We start from the raw sequence: 15,569 nt of genomic DNA on the forward strand, positions 1-15,569 counted from the left end.
GTTTATTGTCATGTTAACTCACTGCCGCTAAAGTGTACTTCACAAACAAGCATCAAAAAATGAGTGAAATAGAACACACACACACACACACACACACACACACACACACACACACACACACACACACACACAAAATCTCTACAGCCACAAAACACTAGGGAAGTTAGCAACTATACAAACTGTGTGCTATTTGCTAAGAAGCTATGTTTTAACACAAAAGATGGCCCTGCTTCACAGAAGAAATATTTTGTTAACCACAACTTTTTGTCACTTCCTACCATTGCCAAATCACTTGTTTTACAATCCTTCAGTTTCAAAACATGAGTTCCTAATAAAATAAAATGGTCACACGTTTCAGAAGTGATTTTATTAAACTAGTAATTTTATTTATAGACGCAGTATATTTTTAAGACAAAACACTTAAGGTCTGAATACTAGTCTCCGATCTTGCAGTGTTTAATATATATTCATAACACTCTTGGGGATCAAAGTAGATAATTTAATTTCAATATATTTAATTTATATTCTGTTTGGAAAGTCGATGCACAACTCAAACCACAAATTATTTTGCATGGTGCAGTCTCTTTATAGGTTAATTATAAGCAAACACTACATGAAACAATATCACTGTGCCACTCAACTACCCCCCTCAAGCATAGAGTCAAAATTGTTTGTGCATTAATTTTAGTCTGCATTTCCCCAAACGATTATTAAGTAGTCTTCTGTTGCATACTAATTTGTTTCTACTGCACCAAAAACAGTTTATGATTGGACATACATAACTATATTTAAGTATACATGTGTTTGTGTGTGATTATTAAGTAGTCTTCTGTCGCATACTAATTTGTTTCTACTTCACCAAAAACAGTTTATGATTGGACATACATAACTATATTTAAGTATACATGTGTTTGTGTGTGTGTGTATATTATATATATATACACATACATATATATATATATACATATATATATATACACATACATATATATATATATACATATATATATATATATATATATATACACACACACACACACACACATATAAACATGTACATATGTACACACACATAAATATGCATAGATATATAATGAGAAAAGATTTATGAGGTATAATTTTTCTTTTCTGTCCTTCCCTTCTGAGATTTTTGTTTACTTGCCAATATTTGCATACATGTATAATTTTACTGACTGCCAATACATTGTGTCAGATTTGATCTGTACCTGAACACAAGTGGTGGATTTACCAGGCGGGCTATCTATCAGAGACGGATCCAGCATAAAATTACACTAAAACTATTTCTTCTTTAATGACCCACACATCTGTGCATGCATCTTTAGTATGACACACAGATTTAAACGCTGGAACTTGCGTGTGCTGCTTTTGCACTGGACCAGATGACAAACCTTCCTTCCTTTTGAACCCTACTGCATCATTGGCTATTAACACCTAACATCTGAAAGGTAGAGTGACTGGACGAACTGTGTGCATATATGTTTGTTTGTGACCCTAGTTAGGGATGGCAGGTTGGTTAACTAACTTGCTAAATCTCAAACCCGGTATCTTCCTTATAGGCGATAGCAGCCTTAATCATCTGCATCAACTACCTTCATCAGGATGCATTTTCAAGGAATGTGAGACTCAGTGAATTTTCAAGGAATTGTTTGTTTTAAAGGGAAGATAAGTTTACTGTTGCTCATGCAACTGTTTTGCTTAGCAAATGTCAGTCAATGCCTGTGCTGTAAAATTTGAAAACAGTGTTAGTAGTACAACAGGTAGCATACTTGTCTTTGAGGCAGAAGGGTTCGGGTTCTACTCCCACACCATGTGAATGGATTGCTGATACTGCACTGAACTTTAAGGGGATATGGGAGTGCTTTGCACACCTATGTGTGTCCTCCTTAGAATGAGACGCCAAGTGACTATGAACCCGTTGTTGGTTTGCTAGCCATTCCCTATTGCAATATTACCAGCTTACCATTTTTTTTAAATGTAACATAGGCAATTTATTCTTTAAGGGCAGGAGACACTGAATTTGTAGATGAAACACTGAAATGTGAAGAGGTTTGCCAGCAGCAGCAACCTTTTCATTAGTTATAGATCTCTAATGTAGAATTAATCAGATGACTCTTACTTCTACAGAGATTGTGCATATTGACCGATACTGGTGGACTGTAATGACAGACATTTGAGTGGCCTTTTATGGCTGAAATGTTCTGAAATGGGTAGTTTTGTCATTATTGGTTTATACATTTCGTTTCATTGCTTACTGGAAAAATTTCCAAAACTACAAATTTAAAACACACTCTAACAAGTGGTACTGCATTATACAAGGAATAACTTAATACAATTGGGAAGGTGAATCAAAGAACACATGCATATATGAGACAATGGAATGGATGTGGGGGTAAACTGCTACTCTGCCCTAGAGCTCCATCTGACCATGATCCAGCTCTGCCCCCCATTATCATGTTCACCTCTCAATTGCACCACTTTTTGGTGATTAATCACGTTCTTAATCTTCCTCCCCGCTACACAATTTTCCTCTTTTTAGGATGGCAGTGTGTATTCAAGAATGCAAATAGACTGCCAAGATCAAAAATTGTCCTCATTATACTTGCAATCAAATCAAGCATCATCATTATATTATCGATTGGTATTCAGCTAAAATTATTTTTAATTGGGGAACAGACACACACACACACACACACACACACACACACACACACACACACACACACACACACACACTTTTTTAAATTTATATACATACAGCTAATGGGCACAACTGCAACATAAACTCATTAAATCAGTAACCTGAAAAAAAAAATGAAATATAGTCCTAGTTATTCCAACATGTTACAAATATGTAAATCCCTTCACAAAATCTGGAGAAGAAAGGGTAGGAAAAAAAAGCAGTAAATGCCAGCTTCCCTGCACTGGGGGACTAGTGGTCCTGTGGCCACCACCACACTATATTGTGGAGTGTGACAAACTTAAAGAATAAAGTCACATTAATTACTGTCTTTCTGCTGTCAGTAGGCACTACAAACATAAATAACTACTCTCCATTCAGAAACTGTAAAATTTATACTTCATATTCTTTAACACATTTTTAACGCAGTATACACAAACATAGATGTCACTATAAGCTGAAAACGTAGGCCTAGCAGTTATGCGTATTCACAAAGATATAGCAGGAACCATAACTTGAAGTAAAGGTTTTTTTAAAATACTTTAGTGAACTTATTTAAGCCAAAAGAAAAAAAGTAACATCAATCTACTAAAGCATGGACTACGGAAAAAAAAAACAGCTGAGAAAACAAACTGAAAATAAGAAAAACATGCTAGCCAGGGAGTACAGCACGTCTCAGTTTTTAATTTTGGATGAGTGCTTTTGTTAATGAACTATTAACTTCTTCAGATTAAGCACAATACAAACAGTTTGTTAAATAAGGAAGTAATGGTCATGTGTTTGCCAAGCCTCCTATTTGATCCAATCACATGCTCAGTATCTTGCTTGAATGTAGTGCCTTCAGGGAAGTGTTGCTTCTTTTCTTGTTTTAAGTCAGAAAGCATTTCATTTAATTTATTCATATGTAAGCATAACTAGTGAGTTGTGTCTTTCGGCTTTTCCCGGTTAGGGGTCACCACAGTGGAACTCCGGTCCACTAATGATTGGCCGTAGATTTTTACATGCCGAGTTGCCGGCCCTGACACACTATGCCCATTTACGCATGTCTACACACAGAAGACGCTCTAGCTGAGAATCAAACAGGACAACTTCTTACTGTGAGGCGACAACGCTACCGCAGCACCACCACCGCAGTTTTTTTTTTTTTTGTGAGTAAATAGTAAAAAAAGTAAAGTAATAAAATATGAAAAAATGTGTAGCGAATAAATAAAAATTAGAAGTAAATTAATAAACATAAATTAAATAAAATTATTTTACAAGTATCTATGACAAATGCTGATGCTGAATTACTTTTTAACTTTCAACAATTCGCATTCAAAGAATAAGTAATTTAAATTTCCTAGAACACCCACAACCTTTAAACTTTTTCATCCCATATGAGCCTTTAGTTTAAAGTACTGGGGCTGTAGAAATATAATCATTCAATCCTGGCCATGCACTGCCATTGAATTTAAGCTGCAAGCAGAGTTCTTTCTTTTACAGATTCAGTGACCAAGGACCTCCTCTCGTGTTAGGACTGAATGTTTCTAAAATAATGAACTTGTGTCCCGGGTTATTTTTAACATGTTTGTAAAGTGTATTTGTTTTCTTTATTTTTCTGATGTTATAAGTATGTTCATATATGCACTCTTTTAGTTTACGTTCGGTCTTCCCTATGTAAAATGCAGGACAAAACTGGCAAAGGGCCACGTGAATCTGGAAAAGCAAGAACTGTACTGGCAGCTTAAATTCAATGGTAGTGCACGGCCAGGACTGAATGATTATATTTTTATAGTCCCAGTACTTTGGCTCTGGTGAGATGAAAAAGTTTAAAGGTTGTGGGTGTTTTAGGAAATTAAATTACTTATTCTTTGAATGGGAATCACTGAAAGTTCAACTTCATCATTTTTCTTAGATACTTGTAAAATAATGTTATTCATTTCATGTATTTTTATTCATTTGCTACCTATTTTTCACATATTTTATTTATTACTTTTTTACTATTTACTCACTAGTTATGTTTATATATGAATAAATGAAATGAAATGCTTTCTAACTTAAAACAAGAAAAGAAGCATCATTTCATGAAGGAGCTACATTCAAACAAGAAACTGAGCATGTGATTGGATCACAGAGGAGGCTTGTCAAACACATGACCATTACTTCCTTATTTAAAGAACTGTTTGAGTACTGTGCTTTATCTGAAGAAGTTAATACTTCATTAATGAAAGACTGAACCAAAATTAAAAACAGACGTGTTGTACTCCCTGGCTAGCGGCTTTTTCGTAAAACATGGACTAACACAGCGGCACATTTTTTTTATAATTTAGCGTAATACTTTTTTGCAAGGGTAAAATATGGACATTTTGACACAAGCTGATACCACTACAGCAGATTAAAAGGTACATAACTACATAAACATGTTCCACCGCATATTACTTTTCTCCACAAAGTTCCTGTACTGATCATATCTCTGGAAAGAAAAGAAAAGGGACTGCAAGTGTCATCATCAGATCCCTCCATACTGCAAGATAAAGAACTCTAATAACACTGCATATCACACAATGAAGAAGAATTTTTAAATGCAGTATTCAAAAAAATGTCTGTGGTACAATTAAGAAAGACATAACGTTCACAGTATTCATAAAGAACACTGACCTTCAATTACATTCCTTTACAAATGTATCAAGCTAGCGTGTTTCCAGATAAACATCTTCCAAAATCAACAGATCAGGCTTTTCAAGAAGAAAATCACAGTTAGTTGTCTTAGCCTTGTCAGACAGTTAAGCACTGATAAGGCAATGCTGAAGTCTGCAGCTGAGATAAACAAAATCAAGAAAAAAAAAAAAGAAACAGATTCAAAAGGCTGTGCTTCATGAATACTGACAGGAATTTTTTAACACATAATAAAGTGCTATATCCAGTTATATCAAAAATCCACCTGCCTTGGTAACACCATTACTGAGTAAAAAGCCCAATGTAATACTTACCCTGGAATCGTACATCTGGATGCTCGCCCACTCTCTCATATGCAGACAAATGTGCACATTTGTGTCACAAACAGTGATTTTAGTTTCTCTCCCCCACGTTGTTTAGCCCCTGCTTGGAATACCCACATGCTACAGTCACCAGCCTGGTAAGACAAGCTCACATGTCCAGTTACAGCCATCTCACCAGTAGGTCTTAACTTGCACATAGTAACCAGACCACCGGTAGTATCCCAAGTAGCTGATTAAACAAAAATTATAGCAAATTCTCTTATCCACAGCCAACCCCACCTGATATGACGGTTAATTGAATCAGTCAGCTTTACATGGACAGGAGCTGCACTCATGAAATGCTATTCAATGTGTAAAATACATAAAAATGCTTACAATACAGAATTCAGTTCTTATAATCTTTTAAAACATATGTAAAGGAAATAAAAACAGAAACATTAGGACCAACTTTTTTATCAAAAACCTTGATATTCATCTGTTCTTTAATTGTCATGTCTTATATGGCAAAATTACCTTTTTGTAGCATGGGATTAGAGTATCAGTAATACAGAGCAGTTGAATGGAGCCACATCAACTGAAATCTAAAGATATCAGAGCATCCAAAGCTGCAAAAGTAGTGGAAGGTGGTTAGCCATTAATAAGTACTGTGTTTAGACTGAACTAGCTGCATTTTTTACTAAGAAAGTTGATGGCTGTCAGAGTTTTGGACTAGGAAAGCACATTACAATACCTATATCTGCATACCTGTTACCTGTGTTTTCAGCTAGGAATTCTGTTACTTATGCTTTTTAGCTGAGAATGCAAGTGATTATGTACACACAAGTGTATATGGTACCTCTGTTTTTAGTTAAAATGGCAAGTATTTTTTAATGATTTTCATGCAACAAATCATATTCATTCCCTTTAGAGTGACAGATTATCAAAAAGGCAATAATTCAGCAACCATTGTTTCTTTTTTCTGGTTAATAATAATAAGGTCCTAATCACACCCTCTTGTGTTAATGTGGATGTCCATGTCAATGTGAGACTGTACCACCACCCCCTCCCACCTGTAGGTCATGCTCCCCACACACATACCAACCAGTGTAGTAAGCCAAGCTCACGTCTGGTTATGGTTATTTCACCTGCCTGTCTCTGCTTGCACAGATCCACCAGTCCCTCACCACAAAGGTAAGCAAGCTGCTGGATGCCACTCTTTCTTACATCCCTCAGCTCAGCGCTTCCAATATCTAAGCCATTAATTAAACGTGGGTTGTCTGGGTCATACTCAGAGCTTTACTGCTCTATTCTTCTACACCACACAGCAGGGTAAAGCAGGTAAATCTATTGGTGGGACATCTGGACTGTGAATTCTGGCTTTTGCATTAATTCAGACACAACTGGATACACAAACAAAGACATACCTGTTCCTTAAAAAGAAAAACTATGTTGGGGGTTACAGCTGTATGTGTAATTTGCAATTAAGAGAAGAAAGAACTGAGTGAATTCTTAAGATCCATGCCAGGTTGTGGACTCTCAGTTTGTCATGGATAAACTCAGGCCTGAAAATAGGAATGTTCCTCCAAAATAGGGACAATTGAGAGTTCTGGTTACAGGGGGGTTTAAACTGACATTTTATCTGCAGTTAAGAGTTATATTTATGTTGTGATAACTCCCATACATGGAGGAGGAGATGTTTCCTCCAAGCAATAATGTTGGCAATTCTATTGACTATCATGCTTTAAGTACTTTTATTTTGAAAAAAATGTTTTCTGATTTTATTTCTGACTACTTGGATGTGCTAGCATGTGGTCTCTTAACTGTCTTCCAACAGAAACCCCAGATCCCCATCAGAATAATTACACAACATTCCATGCACTCTTGGATTACATCTAATACAAGCAGAAGAAAAGAAACTAGAGCAAAAGGTTATTAATCAGTAGTGGGTTGTGTCCATTGTTATACTGCAAAGTTAAGCTTCCTAGTGTATTTCCTCTGTGTCATATAATTTAATTGAAGCTAGTTTCACTCAGAACTACTATGAGTAAATTAATAAAATGGAAAATCATCTTCACTGAAATAACCTACACAAGTAAGACTTGGCCATGTACTATGGTTAAGTCATACAAACACACACAGCTGCTGGCATTTGTGCTTAAAGTCCATTTCACTTCTTAGTTTACTGTATATTACTTTTTTATTACAGCAGAGTGCTGTAAATGTGTGTGATGTACTCTTTTATTAACTTGTAATGTGTTCACACTTTGCCCAAGATTATGCAACTAAAGTGTGCATAAGAGTATTTGAAGGTTGCAAAACATCCCCTTAACGATAAGTACAGGGGCCATGACCCCTTCAAAAATTACTTTACTTTCTTTTTTGGGGAGGGGCTGATGAAGCTGGTTTTTAATGTTGTTTACATTAGGATAATGACTTTCAGTGTTATTAATTCTAGGGAAGCTAAATGACATGCATCACATCAATGCAATACAGTCTGAAACGCTGTACAATTTAAATGGCACCACCTGACACAAATACCCCCCCCCCCCATACACAGACATCCATACATCAACCAAAGTGCATAACTGGTGTCACATACCCATTATCAGAAATGTTAACACCCACTGAAGAACGCTGATGGCCTCCAGGTGTTGCTTAAATGTTGTTTCAGTCATTATTCAAAACTCGCTGCTGTTCTGGAAAAGGATTCCGTTAAACCTGCAGGTGCAGAAGAGAGAGAAATAGGACAGAAACAAAGACAGATAAGCCATCATCAGCAACCAAACTGAATATTAGAGCCTACTGAGCTGCAATGCCACAAAAAAGAGACACCACATCAGACTTTTGCACAGTCCACCAATGCCACATCATTTTTGAAGACAAAAGCCGTGGAGGATGTACACAGCAGAACTTAAAACTGAAGGTATGGCTTAAAACCAATAAACCAGCACTCACATACTGCAGACTTTGGTCAAATCACCTAAGCTTCATTTATGTGCCTCACCCCTAGAAAAAAAAGGTCCTCTGGTTAAAGCAAGCCTAACTAGTAAAAAAAATAAATAAATAACTACATTCTCAGTAAGAAATATGCCAGCAGTGTCTGGCAAATAGCTTGAAGCTTGGCAGATGTTGCAGTAATGGAAATTGCAATACGTACCAATTATCGTTAGAGTCAGCTATGAACACAAACAGGTCAGAAGACAGAAAATAGTGTCTAGAAGGAGGTTTGCTTCTGATTCTGTAGTATTACATTTCCTTGTTACCTGTGTGGCTGGGCTGATCCCACCTGATCCCTTTTCAGACAAGGTGTGAGATATAGATGTACAAGAAATGCAATATACAATGTAACACAGGCAAGCATACAAACATATGGAAACAAAGAAAATGCAAATAAATAGTATCTGAGCAATCTGCTACATTTGTTCTCCTGTCTGAGGCTTGGTTTAAAACCCATAAACAAAATAAAAGCTGGCACTAGGAAATTCAACACAATAAAAAGGCAGAACAAAAAAAAGCTGTTATAGCTCAAGGTGGTCAAATTAATCAGTGACAAAAGAAGATTAATTGCTTTATAAAGTATAATCCATGCTAGGTGTGTGTGTGTGATTAAGCAGGCATGTTAACGTGGACAAAACCATAGCATCCTGCTAATGTGATGTACACTTTAATGCCCGGATACAGTCTGTGCCATGCTAACAATCCCCAGATAAAATCAAAGTGCCCCACATATAAAATTATCCCATGTGATCTCGGGTACACACTATTCAATCAAATTCCAAATAGATGAACTGTGCTATTGGCTGAAACAAAACAGGCCCACAAATGCATAAAAGATCCCCTCCCACGCTAAGGTGTAGCAACCTTAATATTAATTATATTAAGTAGGGGGTGCAGCCCCCATGCACTAGCCACACACTAGAGAACAAATATAGCAGATTGCTTTTAAACTTTGTTTCAGCTGACAATATGTAATGGCTATATGTCATAAGAACAACATAGAGCCATGCTAAGTCCAAATGTTATACTGAGAAATATCTAACTTATTGAAACAATAATGCAAAAGTAGTAACTGTAACCCTGCAAGTACAACATTAAAACTAAGCAAATTAACCTGTATCCAAAACTAACACTCACGATTCCTCGGTCTAACCTTGTCAAAAAAGAATTAACATAAATATTCCTCAGTTAACTGTTATAACTTCAGACTTCCTTCATTTTCACTTTTTGTGGATTACCCATCTGTTCCTTTATTTTTTTCCTAAATGGCAGGAATACTCAGACTGTGTTCTAGACACCTCTGCCATTCTGCCCTTCGTCTGTCCCAGTCCCATCAGGACAGTCTGGTTAGCAGGACCAATTCATGACCCAACAACTATCTCTCTCAGCCACTATAATTTAGACACAATTACTATTACTTTTGCTCTCAGATCTATTACTGGTAAAACTAGAACTACGTTTAAAAATATTTACAGATTAATTTACAGATAATGCATTCATTTAATTAATCTAAGGCTACACAATGGTTATTTTTAGAACTATTACTGTGCAAAATAAGAATGTGCTCCATCCTCCCTGCAGTTCCCTGCTAGGATTTTTCAAGGACTGCTCAATTAGAAAAGTTAGATGGGGGTTAGGTATCACACAATGTCAAATCAGGATTTGGCTGGTAGTATAATTTTCTAGGGCCACCCCTGATTTGAAAACTGGGGGAAAGGGACTGGATTATGAAACACAAAGATATAAGCTCTCCTGACATTCCAGTAGAAATTATTATTTCCTAACATTTTTCTTTAAAAAGCTGTACAAAATTACTGTGTACTGAAAAACAACTAAATAAATTCTGCAGCAGTTAGTCCTGATTTGGGCAAAGAAGTGCAAACAATGCCCAGCTTCAGGTTTACAAAATAACAGTCCTAAGTAATTATTTAAATTAAAACAAAGTCACAAATTTGGCACTTCCTATATGTGTTTGCAAATTTCGAGTGCATAGAAGGCATTTTCAGCTCCCAAATATTTCCTACTCTCCTCTTTACCTCACACACCTGCGTTCTAAATGCCGCTGTGAAAATGTAAATTAAAACAAGTTTAAAACCACACATCTGCTAGCTTACTTACTGCAACAAACTAAATACTTACAAAACAAAAAGTCGTCTTAAGTTGCACAACACAGTTCATAAACTTCAAGATACTACTTCCCAATGATAATTATTCAGCTGAGCAACATAATACACAAACGTCTCCTATGCAAAAGTCCCTGTGACAAGATATGCCGCACGCACCCCCCACCCGATTACCAGCTAAGAGAATACAGAGTGCAGTCTCTTTAGGAAAGGCAACAAACGTACCTTTCAGTCTCTCCTCCTCGTCTAACTTTTTGTACATCTGTTTGTGTAGAGGAATGTGAGGGCAGCTGAGGCCGGTGGTTCGCCCTCACTTTGAAGACTTGTTTCCTGAACGGAGCCGGGACCTCAGCCCTGGACTTTGCCCAGTGCATGCATTCTGTCGGGTAGGTGCTGCCCCACGCTTCATCGGGCTGACACTGACAGGTACCACGTGTTCACAGCTCTGACGCGTGACGTATTAACTCAATGATTAGGGATCCAGGAGATTTGCTGGTGCCTCACCTCGAAGCCAAACGCACAAACCGAGTACAGCATACGTTATCTTGTCCCCACCATTGTTGAGTCCACACAGATAGCTGATGGGATGTGTAGATGCTATCTGGGGACTTAAGAGGTGGCTTTTACAATGTATTTATGTCTGTTTTTTTTTTAGCTAATAAGTTGTAACTGCCACTTTACACTCCCTGGTGGTTTCTATTATTCACACTTGTTTAAATACCTTGCTCTGCATTTCACACTTCAATGGTGTTTGGTGGTTGCCCTACCCAACGAAGGGGAGTGACATATTTGATTACAGCCCCAGTTTATATATATATATATATATATATATATATATATATATATATATATAATATATATAATCATAATCAACCCTATATAGGTATATATATATATATATAAACTGGGGCTGTAATCAAATATGTCACTCCTCTTCGTTGGGTAGGGCCTATGGTTAAGGCCAGCTATGTAGTTGTCTAATTGTGTATTCGTATGTACTTAATCTGGACAGCATAAATTTCAAAATCTGATTGATCTTTGGCACTACACCCTTTCCCCAAAAATTTAAATAAAAAAAAAAAAATGAGAAGTCAGCTGGAGGAAATGGCTGTTGCCTAGCATTTACTGCCAAAGAACAGCAAATAAAAATAAGACCAATCAGATGAGTGCAGGAAGGTTAGAAGAATCAGACCCTAATTGATTTTCCCAGTATATTCGTCCAAGACCAGCCTTTGGTCAACTAGTGCCCTTGGCAAAAGGTCTCCACAGTGCCCCTCAGTACCACCCTTTGCCCCCATCCTGATCTATCTACACCATCCAGATTACTGGAAAAGTGCCCCTGCTAGAGCGGTACCCTAGGCAGCCGCCTAGTTGGCCTATGGCTAAGGCCAGCTACGTAGTCGTCTAAACGTGTACCCCTTCACCTTAAGATCTGTGTCACTCGAACTTCTTTCTGGTTACCAGTCCACCTTACAGCCCTGCCTTTAAGCCAGTTTCCATGCAGTCTATGAATATTTTCACCTAGGCTGGGGAAAAGTGGCCATTCTTTCACTTAGATCAGACTCTTTAAAAGAGCTTGTGACTGGTCATCCTCAATTGTTTGGATCCCAGCTATAAACCACACCTGACAAAAATACCTAAGGTAAGATTAGTGTTATCCAGATTGTATGCCCTTAAACCGTATATCTGCACCTCAGAATCTCTGGTCAGAGCCAAAACAGTGAGGAAACAAAGGACCAAAATCAGGCACAAATTTTAAATATTACTCTTATAAATTTAGAAAGTTGTTTTTCATCAGCATGCATTTTCTGAAAGATCTGAAGCCTGAAACTCAAATATCTTGTCATTATTTAATGAATGAAATCCTCAATAATTTGCCAGAAAGCCATACATTTGATGGAGAATGAACCAAATATATGAGGCAAAAATCTGAGTATTCTGCACAGTTCTGGACAACTGAGAGGTATCCATACTCCTCAACTTCTGTGCTCAAGAATTATGAAATAACTAAATAAAAATATATATAAATAAATGGGGGGGGGTAAAGGCCCAAAACTGGGGGCAATTTTGAAACAGTACTCTAATTCAAATAAAAAAATGCGACCAGTTTCAGTGGTACACCTCAGGGTGGTGTTTTCCCAGCAGGGGGTGTTTAATTTCTCATCCACCTGCCTTTGCCATGATATCTTTCATGCTCCTACCGCAAAACAGCTTACTTTTCTACATGGTCTTCTCAACCTTCACCACAGGTTTTGCATCATTTTGGACTACCATACCTCTAAATTAGGGCATGATCTTCAATATTATTACAACTAACATGCAGATAATCAAATTCTAAGTCATACCAAATCTCCACTCTTTATAAAATTATTAAAGGACATCTTATATTCACATGTCTCACCTGCACCAATAATGTAAGTGCTCAGTTTGAAACTAGAGGTGCCCCCTTCTTGGACTGTATGCAGTTCTAGCTGTGACCCAATAAACATATGAATAACCACATAGCTAGCCCTCTTATGACCCCCTTTTGACACCTACTAAAGAAAGCACATAGCATAAAGCTACTCTAAGACCTGCAGACACCTCTGCTCTCTACTTAACTACTCAATGACCTCAAATAAATATTAAAAGCTCTCAGCCTCCCATCTCCCTAAATCCAATATATAGCAGCATAGTACCATCAATATCCAGGCATAAGACACAGACACATCTAAAAAGAGTGGGTGTTATAGTCGTATAGTGGTCTAAATTCCAGGTGAACCTCCACTCTCTATAACACTTTCTGAAATATGTTTCTTCCAATTTTTATTAATTTAAAAAAAAAAAATAACCAATAACACTGCATACACATCCACAGGACTAAACTAAATATTTCATAATTGCATTGAGACAAAGTTGGTCAAATACTTTAATTTCATGTCAGGCATTGGGAGGTGGGGTAAAGCCCTGAATGTGACCTATAAAAGCCAAGATCAGCTAGTGACTGTTGTTGCTGAGGGAGATATATGGGAGGACAGAGGAACCAGTGCTGGCTCACCCATTCTGGCGAAGGGAGACACCCCAGTCCTTTGCAACATGACACCCTGAAAAGGGTGGGTATTCAGGAAAAAAGGAGAGTGAAGGGGCAAGATGAAGGAGCTGCCAAGCTCTAAGTGGGAATGGCAAGCAACAGAACTGTACTACAAGGAGACGCGTTCTAGATACCACTGTGGACTTCCCACATACTCCACTTTTTAGTGGTGCTAGTAAGCAACGACTGATGGTGGACACTGAACACTGGCATCCAAGGACAGGAACTACACAGTCCAGGTATTTTCACATCCTGGCACAAATCACTGGCACTGAAAGTGCTGTTTCAACTCCTAGCCCTGCTGTCGAAAGTCAAAATGAGAAAAATGACTTTGTGGCACCAACCCCTGCTTGTGGCCATGCAGCAGCTTCAGTGAAGACCATATCAAAGGTGCCAGCAAATGTCCCTAAACCAGCTTATTCCAGTGCAGCAACTGTTTCCACTTCCCAGAGTGGTGGAGGCCCAGGTACAGGGAAAGTTACAGGTACACAGTCTGCCAGTCAAGCAGGTCATAGTATGCCAAAGGCCACTGCAATGTCTGGACATGTAACTCCATCTGGATGGTCATCAAACTCTCCTGCTAAGCAGGTGGTATGGAGTACAGGTAGTAGGCCTGCTCCGCAGCCCCAGCCAATGGACCAGGATACATTGGTACAGACGGCTGAGCATATTCCTGCAGGAAAAAGGACACCCATGTGTGCTCAATGCAACTCTGTCATAAGGGGTCCATTCCTTATGGCCTTGGGGAAGTCAATGCATCCAGAGGAGTTTAACTGTGACCACTGCAAAACCTCAATGGCTGATCTTGGATTTGTCCAGGAAAAGGGCTTCATCTATTGTGAGCGTTGCTATGAGCAGTTCTTTGCACCAGAATCTGCCCGTTGTCAGAGAAAGATAATTGGTAAGGTCATCAATCCCTTAAAACAGACTTGGCATGTTGGCTGTTTCATCTGTGTTGTTTGTCATAGACCTATCTTTAATAATGTTTTTCACATGGAGGATGGTGAACCTTACTGTGAGACAGATTTCTACAGTTTGTTCAGTACCATGTGTCACAGATGTGAATTCCTAATTGAGGCCGGTGACAAGTTCTTAGAAGCCTTAGGTTATACCTGGCATGACATCTGTTTTGTATGTTCTGGTTGCTGTACTTCATTGGAAAGGCAGGCCTTCTTCTTGAAGAAAGATAAGCTATTGTGCAAGAAACATGCCCATGGTGGCAACATTTAATGGACATCAGAGGAATGGAAGAAGAGTTAACAGGAGTAAAAATAGCCATTTTACCTGTTGTTTTATTATGATACAATTACGCAATTTAATATTTATATAGATTTTTAAAGAAAGGAAATACTGATGTCTGGGGAGACTTGTGCCATTCAGAATAATTTGTTTAACTGAAGCACCATGTTGTTGTGAGCTAATGTGTGCTTGCCAGTAGGTATATTTTTCCTGAGTGATTCCTAGCCTTAGCTTAGTGGAATGTATCTGTAAAGACATTGTGGGAAACAAAATGTCATGTATCAGGGGGCTACACCAATAATTATGATCATCATAAACTTCAAGATTTACCTTTATGCTACTGAGACTGTACTTTTGTTATACGCAGCAAGAAACTATAGTGATTGTGCTCCATGCAGCTTCAGCTCATATAATAAGAGTAACCAACATGTGAGATGCGTCCAAATGCGCAGGCAGTTACTGAATTCAGCATTGTTCCATTGTTC

At 37.8% G+C, this 15,569-nt stretch overlaps 2 protein-coding genes across 4 annotated transcripts in view; one reads left to right on the forward strand and one right to left on the reverse strand.

Annotated features, from left to right (window-relative positions):
* The window catches only part of MOGAT3 (monoacylglycerol O-acyltransferase 3), a 208,640-nt gene extending 197,315 nt beyond the window's left edge, over positions 1–11,325 (reverse strand). Inside the window, exons 1-2 of one of the 3 annotated variants that reach the window (XM_044077169.1) lie at positions 11,001–11,325; positions 8,255–8,373 (exon numbers count right to left, since the gene is read on the reverse strand). In XM_044077169.1, the coding sequence (XP_043933104.1) occupies positions 8,255–8,330 (76 nt within the window). In that variant the 5' untranslated portion in view covers positions 8,331–8,373; positions 11,001–11,325. Of the gene's footprint in view, positions 1–5,335; positions 5,495–8,254; positions 8,374–10,791; positions 10,903–11,000 lie in introns of those variants that run through there. The other 2 variants (XM_044077170.1, XM_044077171.1) reach the window with 2 other exon arrangements.
* LOC122806062 (PDZ and LIM domain protein 5-like) lies at positions 8,468–15,075 on the forward strand. The gene is made up of 3 exons (XM_044076301.1): positions 8,468–8,578; positions 13,942–14,193; positions 14,338–15,075. The coding sequence occupies exons 1-3, from the start codon at positions 8,468–8,470 to the stop codon at positions 15,073–15,075; spliced, it is 1,101 nt and encodes a 366-aa protein (XP_043932236.1).
* The last annotated feature ends 494 nt before the right edge of the window (positions 15,076–15,569 follow it).

Source organism: Protopterus annectens, chromosome 7.part0 (genome assembly GCF_019279795.1).
Source record: "Protopterus annectens isolate FY-2018-M chromosome 7.part0, PAN1.0, whole genome shotgun sequence".
In the NCBI taxonomy this organism is placed as follows: domain Eukaryota; kingdom Metazoa; phylum Chordata; order Ceratodontiformes; family Protopteridae; genus Protopterus; species Protopterus annectens.